The 16,975-nt window shown below is 39.1% G+C and overlaps 1 protein-coding gene across 2 annotated transcripts in view; it reads right to left on the reverse strand.

Moving 5' to 3' along the window:
- Positions 1–11,554: 11,554 nt before the first annotated feature.
- LOC127360853 (myoneurin-like) overlaps positions 11,555–16,975 on the reverse strand; it is a 34,939-nt gene continuing 29,518 nt past the window's right edge. For both annotated transcript variants that reach the window (XM_051395301.1, XM_051395341.1), the window contains exons 2-5: positions 15,219–15,318; positions 15,013–15,130; positions 14,655–14,913; positions 11,555–14,134 (exon numbers count right to left, since the gene is read on the reverse strand). In XM_051395301.1, coding sequence (XP_051251261.1) covers positions 12,743–14,134; positions 14,655–14,913; positions 15,013–15,130; positions 15,219–15,318 — 1,869 coding nt within the window. In that variant the 3' untranslated portion in view covers positions 11,555–12,742. The remainder of the gene's footprint in view (positions 14,135–14,654; positions 14,914–15,012; positions 15,131–15,218; positions 15,319–16,975) is intronic.

Below are 16,975 nucleotides of genomic sequence, written 5' to 3' on the forward strand. Positions count from 1 at the left end.
AAACAATTTAAAACGGGAAAAAAAGAGAAAAGAGTTGGCAATCACTGACTTAAACTAACCAAGAGGAAATTAATACCAGTTAAGACACCAACTCTCAAGGCCCTTGCTGTCTTTCATTATTAAAATCACCGAAAGACGTTAAAAACACACTCACTTACTCTGGCTGTATGAGGATGAAGCCCCCTTTGAGTGTCACGTTTGCTCCACGAACACCTTGTCAGGCACTTACATGGATGACCTGCGGTGCTGATAAGCTCCATCACCCTCTCTAAAGGAAATCAAGTGATCATGAAATAACATGGTAAAGACTGACCTTGCTTCCTCCTCTCTTAACAAAAGAACTAAGTCTCTTTGTCGCGCTTGTCTCTCTGTTCTCCTCTCTCCTCAGAGCTGTATCACCATTAAGGTAATGGAGCAAAGTCTGAGTGTGCATGTGACAGAGATACAGAGTATGTATGCCCTAAATGCCCCCGGCACCTCCTCTGAATTTAGAAAGGAGCCCATCAATCTTAGTGTCCAGCTGCCCGTCCACTTCCAATGACACAACAGTATCTGTATTTGTGGGTATGAGTGTGTGTGTGTCCTGAGGGGACTGTCTGCTAAAGGGAAGATAATGGCATGTAATGGAGATGAGGCTTATACTCTTTTTCTCTCTTTCCCTATCGTCATCCTTCCTTCATCCTTTCCTTTCTTACACATTCTTCACAGTCTCTCCCTACAGACAAGCCTGTAACGCTTCACCCTCTGACTAACGGACAACATGCTATACAGTTAATACCTCGCCCTGGGCAGCAGCTGAAGGTAAATCTTAGATATTCCTGCAGGATGCGCCACAGCCAAAGACCAGGTATACACTTCATTTTCCAACCTGACTCCATGGGAAAACTGAATCCAAGCAGAATTTTAAAATGTATTAATTTTGCCCGTCTGCTCTCTCCTCCTTGACGATAACAAGCTCTTAATCCACTTAGTTTTTTTTTTTTTTTGTCAGTTAAAAAACCCCACCGGTAGTTTCCAACTTGGCAGGGATCATTCACTCCGCCCCCCAACAACATGCATAATCTAAAATTAAAAAAAAACATGCCTCTTATCAAAAATGTCTACCCTCTAGTGAGAGTGTGGAGAAAATAAACTATAAAAACAGGCTCAGATAATATACAGCTCACAGAAACACACACATACACACGCAGATAGTAAATCATAAACATGCACATGTATAAATATAATGTATGCACACAAGCTGCTCCCATCAGCATTACTTACACACACACACATACACACACACACACACGCACACACACACACACACACACACACACACACACACACACACACACACACACACACACACACACACACATACACACATAGGGTTTCATGGAGAGCTTTAGAGGCTGGTTTAATAGACAGGGATTTACCTTTAGGATTTACCATAAGAGCCCTGTAATAAGAGAGACAGAGAGAGAGTAACACATAGCAAACTGTGAGCAGCACTGAGCTCCAGGCGAGAAGAAGCGATGTGTGGAGAGAACTAAATTACAATTTCAAACATTGCTTCCATTTATCCCTCCTCCCCTCCCCCCTTCTCAGTTGTTCTCAAACATCCTCCCTCCCCTGCTCTGCTCGCACCTCTCCAGCCTGAAGTTGAATTCATACTTCTGTGTCGGGGTGTTGCAAAGTATGCGGCCAGAGCAATTGATACAACACTCACATGCCAAATGGGACGTCCATTTTGACGCAATGCTTCTGACAGGACTGTAACTGCTTGTTTTTTTGTTTCTTCAACTTTGTTTATATGCTGTGATGTATTGAACTGGCACTTTTTGAAGTTTGTTTCCAGATAATATGACTGAAGTGAACGTAAGATGTGAAATATTTCGCATGGTGTCCCTTAAAGCTGGAGTGCTCGACGTGTAATGTCCGTTAGATCCACACATGCGTAACAAACTGGTCTTTTTTTTTCTTTTAAGGCAGTATGAGTGATTGAATATGTAAGTGTATTTCAAAGACTCTGGGTGTTGCAGTGTGTTACATCACTCATCAGTGTATTCAGCTATTCAATAATAAATATTTCAAACCGGGTATATTAATGAAAAAAATTAATTAATTAAAATTCATGCACATTAATAATTTGACTTTAGTTAGACGATTACATATTTAACTCTTTAGTATGGAGGGTGTGGAGGACCTTTTCTTGATGCCCAGATATTTCACTCCAAACCATAAATATGGACCTCATGGGAAAAGTCAGGTGACAACCAAAGTCAGTGGGATACATCATCTGAACCTGTATGAAGAAAATGTTGTGCCAACACATGAAAACGTACCTGCTAGTGTGGTTGAAAAACCTAGAAATGACAATGTCTTAAGGTGCTCTGTGGACATTTTCCATATAAAGGTAAATGTATCAAAGTATAATATCATATGGTTGTAATTGTTCAAGGTTTGACTGATTAGCTTCCACAACAAATCCACCATTTTGCAGTTTTTTGAGCATCATTTCAATAATATCTCATTGTAGAAATATGCATTAAGTTAGTGATTTCAGCAGGAGAGCACTGTATATATATATATATATATAGCCCATATCTTTATTTAATACATACATATTTTATATATTCTTTATTTAACCAGTTAAAAGAATAAAATCTCTTTTTCAAGAGTGACCAAACCAAGACCAAGAGGGCAGCATAAACATTGTTACAACAGTAAACAATACGCACAGATAAATACAACTGTCAAACTATAAATATGAGTAAACACAATATTCAGTAATTACAAGCTCAAAAAATAATTTTGTTGCATAAACAGGTACAATTTTCTAAAACAATTTAAATTAGTTAGAAGCTATAATATTGACCAAGAGTACTATTTTCTCAATCGTTTAAAACTGACTTAAATTCCCAGATAGTAATCAGCTCTGAAAGTTTCTAAAGTTACAGGAGGACCTTCATTACATCGTTTCAGGAAGAGGGGGCAACGTATTTAAAAGCATTTTTATTCATTTTTAACCTTGGAAATCTGTAGGACCACTTGCTGCCTTTCAACCACATCTCCGGGTCATATAAACTCATAAGCTGAGTCTTATAGTCTTATAGTCTATATCTTGACTTCTTTTACTGTTGAACATATGTGGTTTAAGTGCGTTTTATGCCACTGGGAATCGTGCTGTTTATGCAACACACTCAAGCAAAACATTGCCTGCCAGAAAAGAAAAGAACAAGGAGAATGAAATGAGGTTTTTGTGATATGAAACCCACGCAGTTCATACAGTATGTATAGCATTAGATGTATTTATTTGTTGTCACTTGGGCAACAGAACATCATAAATAATTTGTAACTTAACTTTCTAGTTTATTCTTACTTTTAAACCAAAACAGCACAAGTTCATGCAAGTGCATTGCCCTGGAAACCAGTGTTATGCCAACAAGGTCAGGTGGGGCCAATGATAATTATTTTAGAGTGCTTATCAAACACCATTACACACACCATATATCCTTTTATATGATCTCTGAATGGACTTCACTGAGGAGGATGTCCACATTGTCCTTGTGTTTATGGCACTATAAGTTGATAGAGTCACTGCTACATGATGTGCCTGATGTATCATATTCCTCTCTCTCATTCTCTACCCAGTCAAACAGCAGTATGTACGCTGTAAGGTCATCACCATGACTTCACCACAGGGTTCACGGCAAACAAACGACCCATGGACCCTGAAGAGGTGTCATTTGAGAGTAAATAATATTTTAGCTCTGCGTATCACTCACGACTACTACAAACCCCCCGGGACTTCATTTACAAGCAACATTAGGAGGCAATGTTGACAGCAGTTATCGCTAACAGTATTTTCACCATAGTGTGGGTTCTGCAATACCTATCATATCATTCACATATTGTTCTCATTCTTACCATGCCAATCTGAAAGTTGTTTGTCTGGAGCCCCTTGTGTCCAAATACCGCTGACCTCTAATATGAGAATAAGAATAAAGCAGTAATACTGGTAGCAGAATGACAGCAACAGTAGAATTTATATTATATTTGTGGAAGTTAGCATGCGCAGCTTGTATTTGAGCGACCGCACTGAGATGGAGAGATAACCCCGTCACTTTCTTCACTGTTATCTGTACTCAGCGGAGGTATTTAGCCTGACAACCCCTTCTTTGAAAGTGAATGATATTTTATACATATTCATGATTCCCATGGTGTATCCATCTCATGACCTTGGAATTACTAACTCATCTGCAGCGAGCGTGGTCTCTTTCTCTCTCTCTCTCTCGCTCTTATACACACACACACACACACACACACACACACACACACACACACACACACACACACACAAAGCCTTGAACTGAATAACATGTGCCGACTCAGAGCACTGAAGCCAACAATGTCTATTTTTTCAATCAAATCCAATTATTTCTCGTGTGACTTGTAAAGCAGTGGTATGGAAAGAAGGACGGGAGCAGAGATGCATGAGATGTGGAATGATAGATTAAAAGGTAGAAGTATATTCAGAGAAAATTATGCAGTGAATGTGGCAATGGCCACATGAATAAAGGAAAACAAGTAAATGAAAGAAGGAGTATTTATAACAGAAGAAAGGAACAAGGAAATGAATACATCTAGAAAGACAGTGAGGGACTGTATGTTACCTGGGTAAGGACAGAGGTAACACACAGAAGGACAGAGGAGGTGAGGAACAATAAAAGCTTATATAATTTCAGTGCTGTAAAGCTGGATCAAAGCATGACTCAAATTGCATTTTGTAATGTAGCATAAAATAGATGGCGGGAGAAGGGAATAGATGAAGATATTAGAGAGAGAATTGGGGTTGGCAGAGATATAGATTATAGTGAAGGCAAAAAAAAAAAGAAAGAAATTACACCACTTCTAGGGCCAGTAGATTTGTTGGCTGCCAGTGCTGTTTTTGATCATCTGAGGTCAGGGGGGACTGAGTATCTTAGCTTCCAGAATAAGAGGGAAGGGTCGACTCAAACAAGGAGCCATGAAAAAAGATTTGAGTCTTTAAAGACTCTTCTGCTATTTAACTTTCTGGATGTAACTATTGCAAAATTACAGCATGCATACATGTTTCCGTTGGATTATAATAAACATTATTTCGAAGGATGACACTTGGGCTGGTTTTGATTTACAGGACGACCAGCAAATTAGCTGAAAACCAGAGCTAACTGGGGTTGTAGTTGTTACGACTGTAGGGGTGAAAAAATAAGCACAGGCGCGCTTCGGACGGGTTTAAAATCGTTGACCAGATCATCCAGTTAGGCTGATAGAAATATTTTTCAGTATTTGTATTTGGTATTTGGTCCTAAACAAAAACAGTGGACAAAATAACATTTCAACAATTCATCAAGAATATCAGAGTTCATGGAAATCCATCTAATAGTTATTGAGATGTTTCTCAAAACCAGTAACATCAACTTCATGTTGGTGTTAGAGGAAAATCTGATTTATCCTCTGCGGCACATGAATGTCTATACCAAATTTAAAGGACCAGTGTGTTGGATTTAGTGGCATCTAGTGGTGAAGTCTGTATTTGATGTTTATACACTGGACCTTTACTGGCACTCCATCCAACAGCTGTTGAGATATTCAAGTCTGGACCGAAGTGGTGGACCTACTGATTTACCATCATACACACTGCCATGCCGCCAGCATGGCTGAAAACACAAATACAGAAGTGACAGTATGCTGCTTAAGATTTGTAAATATAATTGAGAAACAGACATATGTAATATGTAATAAATATTTGCAGTGTGACACAGGCTGTGTATATTGGTACCTGAATTGTCTCAAGTTTATTAATATTTTAAAACGAAGTTGCAAACAGACAAGTGACGGTGTCTGTGGATCCTACAGGGACATATTAATCTTCTGTGAGGCAGTGAGTGGAAATGTAATATGCCTGTGTCGATTTGGAGGAACACAGTAGCCTTGTACAGATAACTGTCTCTGTCTCAGGCTGGCAGTGTCACAGCCACTTGGGGGTTTCTGTCACCTCTGATTTTCCACACGCCGCCATGCTGCATGTGTGTACTTGTGAGTAACAGCGCGATTAACATTTAAGGGGTTGATTAAAGTTTTTGATTCAAATGACTGTAACTAAGTAACGGGAGGGGAACAGGAAGCAGTTGTAAGATCTCACAAACATGAGCTCGCTCTGTTTATCTTCTGACATCGACGCAAGTCTCCCTCCAGTGAGAATACGGTTAAAGTGAGAAGAAAGGGGGCAGGATTGTTAGGTGAATTTTAGGTGTTTTTACACATTTTATGGCACTAAAACTGCAAAAAAGGAGGAGGGACATTTATTTCTTTTACTACACTTTTTAATGAACATAAGCAAGTCAACACACTTTAAGAATCTGACACACTTGAAGTAATATGATATGAAAAAGGTGGTTTATATGACAGATATCTCTCCAGTTTTGTCATCATTATTCACCTCTGACATACGACTGAAATGATTTCTTTATTACTGTCTCTTTGTCTGTTTTACTTGTTGAGTACATTAGTATGCACGCCACTGACAGCCTAATGTTTTCATATTATGAATATGTCACAAAATAATTCTGGTGCAGCATATTTTTCTCTAACGCTGGATTTCCTTATCTGCTAGAGTCTGAAGGTTTGATCCCTGCCGAGGACAGCAACAGGCAGAGTTGCTGAATGCTGAATGAATGCAGTATGCTGGAGATGTTGATATTATCTGTCAGGTATCATTCCTTTTACACTGGAAACTTGTAGACCACGAACAGGTTCAGCGTTCCATGTCAACTTCAAATATGCAGCTCGTTGCCTTACCATGATGCATAATACTTATAACAGCACCTGTCTGAATGCATCTCTCAGTTGCAGTTACAAATCTTAAAATACCAGTGACATGAATAGATGCGATAAGGCATGAAATCTGCACTAGACAGCAAGAAACGCTCAATACTTCTCACTATGTTGTTTAAGTCAGTGTGTTCTTTTCTAAAAATGCTTTAATGAATGTTTCATAGGCAAGCTTCCAGTACTGCAAAAAAAATCTTTAAGTTTTTGTTCATCAAAAGGGTTTGTTCTATTAACAATGGAGCTGCATGCATGCGTATACACTAACATGTGTATCTCTGCTGTAAACAATAAAACTGCCATTTGAAACTCACACAGATTTAATGAAAGGGTTCACAATGCGGTGATCACATGTGGATTTATATTCAAAACTGACAACAGTATGGATTTTTTGGCCCCTCTCCCATCAAATTTATGCTCATCTCTGACTAAGATCTAACACAGCTCCCAACTCACGGAGAAAAGTTGTTGACATCCTTGACATACTACTCAGTCCCTGCTGGTTTGGATTGACGATGCTGCACTGTGACACAGGGTGCAAACTAATACTGCCAGTCAACCAGGCTGGATAGCAGGAGACAGGTGATTGCACTGTTGATGGGGGTAATTTTGCACAGATAGGGGGGGGTTACGGTAAATAACAGAATACAAATGTTGCGTGATTGATAAATACTGTATTACAGCACTCAGTCTTCCCACTGAACATCAGCAGAAGAGGAGCCCGTTCTAAACAATGAATGACAAAGAAAACTACTGCAGTGAAACTTTATATACAGAGGAAGAGATATCGAGAGGAATATGTATGCAAAAACCTTTCAAGATAAACAACAGAAAATTTTTTCATATCAGGGGATCGTTAAACAGTTCAGGTGGCTAATCCTCCCATTAAAAGATTTTTTTTTTAGATTTATATATGGTAGATATATTTACTCGCTTTCTTATCAAGAGATAGATGAGACTGATACTACTACAGCCAGCTGGTTAGTTTAGCTTAGCACAAAGACTGGAAACAGGGAGAAACAGCTGGCTCTGTTCAAAGGTAACAAATTCTGATTCCAGTCTTTATGCGGCTATCTTCAGCTTCATATTTAAAAGACAAACACCAACTTTCTCATTTAACTCTCAACAAGACAGCAAACGAGCAAAGAATGTCAAAATGATTCCTTTAAAGGACCGGTGTGTAGGATCAAGTGGCATCTAGCGGTGTAGTTGCAGATTGCTACTCACTCGCTTCACCCTCTGTTTGCGTGAGGGAGAAACTACCATGGCCGACTGTACCAGTTCCACACAGAACCCCTGTAAAATTATGTTTTTACACTTTTCTGCAGATTGAGCAAACAACATATAACTTGTAAATAAGTGAGCTTTAGAGGTGTGCATTTTGTTACCTTTGGAGAGAGCTAGGCTAGCTGTTTCCCTATAGTTTCCAGTCTCCATGTTAAGCTAAGCTAACCGGCTCCAGCTTCATATTTCCCGTGTTGAACTATTCCTTTAGAGGTCTGGTGTGTAGGATCTGGTCTAGCAACATGGCAGGTCAATATGGCTAACTCCATGGAAGGTGACCTGTGGCGTCTATATATAAAAACGGCTCATTATAAGGTAACAAAACATTACATGATTTTAGCTTTAAAAAAAGGATAAAGAAAATATTACACTTTATTAGACATCGGCTTTGAAGGTGTCAAATAGTTTATGACAGAACATAGAGAACCACAACACAGAGAACAGAAGACAGTAAAGGTGAACAGTCTAAAGTGCCTTCCAATAAACAACCAGTAACATTGCCTGGGAAGTGGTAAGTGAGAAAATGTCATCTTGTCCAGGTGGATTCCTGTCTGTTTGAACTCTGACATTTGGTAGACATTTGAGTTCCTGTGTGAGAAACCCATTTTCAGATCTGATTTCTCAAGCAAATAGGAAAAAAAACCTGAATGTAAAAGAAGTTTGTAGTGGCTCTAGCTGCTTGTGGAAATACTCCTCACTTTCCACTCACAGCTCATTTGATTTCAGCACCCCTCTTTCTCGTAATGTTCCTGACTGGAAGAAATGAACAGAAATACAAGTGATCTACACCGTACTCAGTGGATTTACGGTGCCAAATAAATATTATCCTCAGTTCACACTGATGGTTCTAGCTCATGCCAAAGCAGTTATTATCTCCATGATGCACTCCTCATCTCAAGTCTCAAAGCATCAATCTAGTCTTCTGTCAACAGAGAGCAGCTCTGATTGTTTAACTGACATCTTTAAAAGACCAGCTTCAAATCATCAGACCCCAGAGAGGGAGGCAGAGAGTGTGAGTTATACCAGTAGAGAGAGAGCCTGAGGAAGAAAAGGCAGAAAATAAGGGAGGAAAAAAAAACATGTCAGCCATTAAAAATAATAAAAAACATAAAAAATGTCAAGAAAATAGATGTAAAATGTCCTTGTGACGTGAGTAAATGACATTACTTTTGCCAGCATCAGCAGCTGGCTCTGTCAGGGCATCTTAGCTCCTATTTAATACTTTACTCTCTAAGAAGGGATATCTGCAAGACCGGGAGGTCACCTATAGAGCCTATATGAATGGAGAGGGAGAGATACTGCACTAAAAACCTGATTTCTATACTCCCAGGGAAGAGGAAAGGGAGAGAAAGGAGGAGAGGAGAAAGCACACTGACTCGTTGGACAGGCCAACTCAGGTATTACAGCAGAAATAACTGTGACCATAGTAACTGCCTTGGAGAGATGGGTGTCATCTAATTTATTATGCTGCTAAATGAGTTTGTGGCCCAAGGAGGACATCTAGTGGTAGTCCGGTAACTAGCAGGTAACTACAATCACTCGCTGACATTTAGTACATTTACATTTACAAGTACTGTATTTAAGTAAAGATTTGAGGCCCTTTCTGCTTCTTCCCACTACATTAAGCTCACAGCTTACAGTAAGTAACTTTTTTTGCATACAAAATATACAAAACTCTTACAAAATATGATGTTTTATTATAATTTCAAATATCATATACAAACACAGCGTGGCACCTATTTGATTTTTTTTTTTATGCAAAACCATTTTGGGGTCCCAGCTGGAAGTAATATGGGGGCCTAGATAGCTCAACTCTTCGAGCTGGTGCCCCATGTACAAAGGCTAACTCCTTGCCTGACCTGTGGCCCTTTGCTGTATGTCATGCCCTCTTTTTCTGCCCTCTTCCTGCTTATCTTTAGCTGTCTTATCTAATAAAAGGGCGGAAAGTCACTTCAGAATTTGTACAAACCAAACAATCAATTCATAAAAAAAAATAATCAGCAGATTAATCCACAATAAAAATAAGTCCCATACAAAATATTTCAAAATTAGCTCCACCTCAACAAGTGCAACAGTAACATTACACTTTTACATTAATGCATGAATAATAATCTATAAAATAGTCATAAACAGTAAGTGTTTTAAACACTTTGAACTTTTATTACCCTAGGGGAAAGTCATGGATGGTTTTTAATGTTGTGCCATTACTTGTAACCACCTGGATAAGTCAAATACACAGTTTTTACCTGAATGTGCTGATTTCAGAAGTCTCACTCTTATTAAATTGCAGTGTCTTGTTAGTTAATTTAGACAAGATGGAAATCACCCTAAACACATCACTAGAGCGAAGAGAAATGAAAAATACAATTTCCTGAATAATCTGTAATGCACGCTAAACTAATTACTGTGTTATTGGTTATACGCCGGCCTTGATTTCAAACCTCAGTGATGGAAAAGGAGCCAAAGTGCAATGTGACAAAATGAAGATGAAGTCTCAAATGAATTAATTCTGTGGCTGATTTCTCAAATTGACAAAATGATTAAGACCAATCAGGAGGCTCATATTGCTTTCTGTCTTGTTATTTTTATTAAAACCCCAACTGCGCGATAGTTTAGATGTGTTATTGAGGGCTTGTAATACTTTAAATAAAAGTATGAATCAGATATCTGATTTACACATCTGGTTGAATTAGAGACTTCAAAAAGACTCATATACGTCTATGTGCACACATACTTCATCCTCAAATATAGCTCTGAAATGTCTTAGTAAAGTACCAGGATTTGTACCTCATTACAAATCTCAAGAAATTCCTTTTATTTCAGTTCTCCAAACATTAGCCCACGTTTAGATCTGCAAACCATCAGCTAGATAATCCACAAAGCAGCCTCGGGCTTCCCCAGCAACAGGCTGACTCTTTCCCAGAGTGCAAAGCAGAAGAAGTTTCTGCAACGCTCCAAAAAACGTGACAGGCCTTGAAGCAAGCTTAAGCACTGGCACACACACAGAAAGAGGATAAACATGTAAGCGGGGGGGATTCATTCAGGGTTTCTGATCAAAGTGGGAACTCTGGACTACAATACACATACATTCAAGAATTTCAAGGTAGAGGGAAAAGTGCACTCCTTTGGCAATAAATTAAATCCACAGCAGCTCCATTAGAGTTGGATAAGGACCAGTTTGTCTGATTTGGTGTTTTTTAAAGTAGAAATGTGAAGAACGGTGAATACTCTACAAGCTAACAGGTCAGGTAAGATGACAAACTCTCAAAAAAGGCAGTAGGACACATTTATTTTTACGTTTTATGTAGAAATCTGGAGTCCCTTAACAGACCACGATACTGACTACTAAATTGATGCATTTATTGACATAATCATAGCGTCTATATGTTATGGAAAGACTTGACTTGAAACTATGTTTTGGATAGCTTTTTATTTATTCATTCATTTATTAAACTGTATTTTATACACTTGTGTTCTAATAACAACATTACCAAAGCCCTCCTCAGTGGTGCATTCAGGGAAGCTCTGAGGTCTGAGAACTGATATTTTGTCACAAAATCACTGCGCTGATGAACGCTGGTGTCGGAGAGGTGACAACCAGAAGGCAAACTGTGATCCAACATTGATATCATGAAAACACACTGTGGGTTGGGTCAGTTTGCTGCATTGAAATGTTGATGCACAAAAACATCTCAGATGACGGTTTGTCCTCGAACGTTCCAAGATGAGTTTAATAAATGTATAATTATTGGATCAGAACAGAACCATAACAAACTTTGTAGCATACTGAAGAAAATGGAAACCAAAATTAGCAGCAATGTAAACCGAATCATCAATTTGTAGTGAATGGAGTAAACAATACAAAACAACTGGTACGGGCCTTTAAAATCATCTCTGACAGTGAGGCCACACTGATTATCACTGAAGCTCGGGCTTAAGAGGAGAACAGACATTTTTATTAACACTCCAATACTTACATGTATTAGGTGGAACTACAGAGATACTGTTGTTTCTATAGATTTGAAGGCATTGTGTAAGTGAACATCGTCATTGATTGAGTCTGATTCATTAGCCTTAACTGGTAAAACTGTAATACTCATAAATCAAAACATGTAACAATGAACAATCTGAATACTTCAAGATACAGTTATTGAGTGAAATAAGAAAAGAAACTGTCAAAGTGTCGTAAGTAGAAAGGTATTTTTTTTAACAATATTATTACAATATATAAACTTGACCCTGACCCCATTTATTGCCCATTCACTGTCAGTGACATCAAATAATCGAGAGGGCTGGTCTCATTGGTGAAAGTTAACTTCTCTTCGCACTGATTTTGAACAAAAAAAAAACAACTTTTTTTTCTTGAAAGGAACTCGAGACTTAACATAAGCCCATGTTCAGCTAACAGGTTTAAAAGTATCAGTCTTTAGACTAAAAGACAATTTAATTCAGAGAGACACTGGCCTGTGTGGATGTTTTGTTTTTATATATCTACTCAAGAGATATCAGTCCAGTTCTCTGTGGGCCTCTGATCTTAATGGCTTCTTTCTTTTCACCATCACTCACACCAAATTAATCCTTCAGCTGTGTGTTTTAAGGTTTTTCACACTGCTACATTCTTCTTTGGTCTGCCCCGGCCTCTCGCCAAGCTCTTACCACTGCTCTGGCTGCTGTACCTCTTCTTCTTGGTTTCTTCCTCTGGGTCGAAATCAGTGTCACTGTCATTTTTTGGTCTTCCTCTTGATCTCGCCGTGCTCTTTCTCGCTGTCTCCTTCTCTTCTTCTTCCTCTTCCCCAGAGTCAAAGGATAAGTCGCTGTCTGATTGCTCGTCCTCACTTTCCTCATCGATAGAACCTGTTTTCTTTGACTTCTGCGCCTTTGATTTTCCAGTTTTAGTGTTCGAACGTGGGCCCTTTTTTTCCCCTTCCAAAACAAAGTCGCCTTCTGCATTCCTCTTCGGCCTTCCTCTGGGTCTACCTGTGCTCCTCTTTCTACTTTTTCGTATATCGGTTCTCTCCTTCCGCACCTCCTCTTCTGTGTCTTGTTCTTCTTCTACATTGTTGAACTCAGAGTCTGTGCCCTTCTTGTTCCCGTCGTCCTCGGCATCACCAGTGGCGCTCAGCCTTTCCTTGATCTTTTTTTTCTTCCGGCCGCGTGCAGAGCCCGACGAGTGGTATCGCTGGACATGACTCTTCAAGCTCACGTTGTGATTGAAGCTACGGTCACAATGCTGACACTTGTAAGGCTTCTCTCCCGTGTGCAGACGCATGTGGGACTTCAGGTGGTTCGTCTGGTTGAAGCCGCGCTCGCACACTGAGCACTTGTACGGTTTCAAACCCGTGTGCACTACAGAGTGTCTCCGAAGATGATGCACGTCCTTGAATTCAATCCCACAAACTCCACATTTGAACTCCTTCGGCGTTCTGTGATTTGACAGGTGGATTCTGCGTTCTTTACTGGTGGCGAATGTCTCCAGACAGTCTGGACATTTATAGGGATCTTTGTTATCTTTATGCGTCTGCTCGTGTTTTAGTTTGTCCAGCCTTGTTTTGAAGGTAACGTGGCAGTATTTGCACGGATGCTCGTAGGTTTCATCGTGGATTTTGCTGTGAGTTTTTAGAGAGATCTCGGTAACACATCGTTTGCCACAAATGTTGCAGGAATAGGGCTTTACTTTGTGCTCGCACGTGTGAGGCTTCAGAATACTGAAAAAACGTCCACACTCTATGCAGAGCTCATTAATTTTGAGGCCACCCGGGGAATCAAAATCTTCCTCCTCTTCTTCTTCTTCATCATCATCTTCGGTTTCTTCGTCAGACTCCTTTGTGAGCTCTTGAGCGAGCAAGATGTCCTCGGTTGGATTCCATTCCCCGTCTGAACTCACCCCGCCTTCATCGCCTTCCTCCCCGTCATCCGAGGGATCACTTTCTTCGTCGCTAAAGGTGACGATCTCAGAGAAAACTGTTCTGCTGAGGTTGTCGTCTGTTCGCATATTCTGTGAACAATACAATGATACAATAGCATTAACAGCAGAATATTATAGCTGAATTACCAAAAAGGAGGTGCAAACTGAGAAAATATTAAGATTCATTATTGTAATTAAACTGAATTCTAGAGCTGCAACTATTAGTCGATTCATTGATTAGTTGTAAATTATAATATATCTTAATGATCGATAAATTGTTTTGAGTCATTTTATAGGAAAATTGTACAAATTCTCTGATTTCAGCTTCTCTAATGTAAATACGTTCTTGTTTTTTTAGTCCTCTATGACAGTAAACTGATTATCTTTGGGCTTTGAAAAACAGTGTTCAACATTTTTCATTATTTTCTGACATTTTATGGACCAAACAACTTATTTATCAAACCATAAAGTGATCTGCAGATTAATACATAATGAAAGTAATCATTAGTTGCAGCCCTACTGAAATGTGAGCTCTGTAGTGTAGAGCAGGTTCTGAGGTCATTATATTGCAGGCAGAGTGTCGGGATATGTCTGAATATTCACGTCCTACCTTTTGGGTGTATGGAGTTCCTTCCGTGGCCCCTGTCAGGTGTTGATCCTCAGCTGTTGGGACGCTGGCATTGACTTGGCTTTTCCATTGGTATCTGTACTCACACTGAAGGCACTGTTGGTTCAAGATAATGAGCACCCCATAGGTGACCTTCTCCATCTGAAGTTTACAGTCACATGATGGACACTTGCGGCGGAACAACTGGAGGAGGCAGCTTTCATTAACAGCAAACTTTCCTTTCATCTGTAGAAGCGCAGCTCTAAAAAAAAAAAACAATAAAAAGAAGATTTAAAAAAGAAAACTTAATGTTAAATATAAAAAAAAAAGTAAGCAAAAATGTTGAAAAAGAGCAACTCACTTTTCCTGGTTTAAATCATTAATGACTCTTTGTTGTATTTGGTCAGATCCAGAGGCGACAGCATTTGAAACATCAGGTGACACTAAGACACCACTGGACTCAGGACTTCTTTTGACATCTACAAAAGAAAGTTTAGTATTCACATGAAAAGAAATAATAAATACCCTCCTCAGTTTTTATGTAACACTACATGTAAAGTTTCTTACCTCTTACAATATGTTTAGACTTTTCAGAGTAGGAAGTTGGACTGTTGCATGCGTTAAGGTTGTCACACTTAAAAGAAACATTTGTGGTTTCCACAGGCTCCTGTACGAAGGACAAGAATAAAAGCTTATAGTTAAAACTACATCCAGAGCTCTTTACAGGACAATAAACGCATATCTTTGACTTTATATGAGAATAAATGTGCACTGACTGGACAATGTGGATACTGAATGGCCAATGGCTACATTAGCCGGTAGTGCTCATCATACTGTATGCCTCCAGTTCTCCACCTGGGTTATGGGGACCCCTAGGGGTCCTTGAGGGGGTTTCAGGGCATCCACAGAAAAATGAGGAATATTATATTTCACTATTATTTAATTGGCTGAAAGTTAGAATGTAAAATAATCACTATTCTGTCCACAGATTTCACTGCTGATCTGCCAGTGAACTATACATCATATCAAATACGGGTCCACGGCCTGATGTGTATCAATTTGAAATGAGATTGAGAGCCACTGCTGTATGTGACCTCAACAGCCCTATGGGGATAAGTCAATGAGCCATTGAGCACCTGTCAGTGCAAGCAGCATTTAAATTAGGCTGCACAAGGACACACAAGATGTGGACTATAATTTATGAATATTTTAAAATTGATGATTTACTTCATGCAGACTTTACGCTGTGAACATGGAAGTGGACAGTAAATCTCTTAAAGAGGGATGTTGATGTTGATTTGTAGAGTACACTGTGATTATTGTGTCGTACAGCATGTAGAGTCTACATTGTAGACAGATTGATTATGTGGATGCACAAAGGGGTTAGTTACTATAGTTATGACTACTAACTGGGGAAGGCTAAAGGGTAAAAAGTATATACAGGATGTGTGGAAATATAGATTCCAAAATAAAGAACAGGGAGATGATAATCTATGATGCAATAACTATATGTGTCTGTTACAAAATTTAAGGTGAAGTGATTCCAGTAGTGTGAAATTTTAAGTATAATATTATATATTCAATTATTTAGGCCAAGATAATTGTCACATCAAATTTTCATATCTTCCCAGGCTTACTACTAACATTCCTCACGTGTTTATCTGAGAAAATTAATAATAAGGAACCTGTGTCATCTTTTATTATAGTGAAGAGAAAAAACTCCTATAACTATGTGTATGATTAACCCCTTATTGCCAGATTTAAGTTACAGTTATATCAAAAAATTAATTTTTTGTGTTTTTGCATTCAAGCAAATTTTCTGAAATTAAAAGCCAAAAATTCATGTGCTCTGCCGAGCCGACACTTCACGTTTCATCAACCGGATGTAGTTCACATTCGACCAGTAGATGGCGGCAAAGTGCTTCCAATACAATCCTTGGTATGTGTGGGATATTGGTGCGTTCTTTTTGTCCAACCGACTCGATCTGCGAGTCGATTTCCTGAGTTACGGACCGGAAGTTGTAAACAGAACGCACCGAGGTCGGAAAAACGACTCCTGAAGTCGTCTGAACTCAGAAGACCCCGAGTTCAGTTACCAAGATGGCTACTCCGAACATCACACGTAGTAAACATTGTGGTTTTCTACTATTTTAAGCACTTTTGTCTTTGTTGTAACCAAATGAAGAAGTCGTACACACAGCACTGTATAATGTTACCTATAGGCATGTCGCTACAGTCTTATTATGTGTTAAATACGCCTAATTAGTTATTTTGTAGCTTGTGCAGCTGAAATTGGCTAGAGACGCTCCATGTTGCTATGACAA

The sequence above is a fragment of the Dicentrarchus labrax genome, unplaced genomic scaffold, assembly GCF_905237075.1.
Source record: "Dicentrarchus labrax unplaced genomic scaffold, dlabrax2021, whole genome shotgun sequence".
Lineage (NCBI taxonomy): Eukaryota > Metazoa > Chordata > Actinopteri > Moronidae > Dicentrarchus > Dicentrarchus labrax.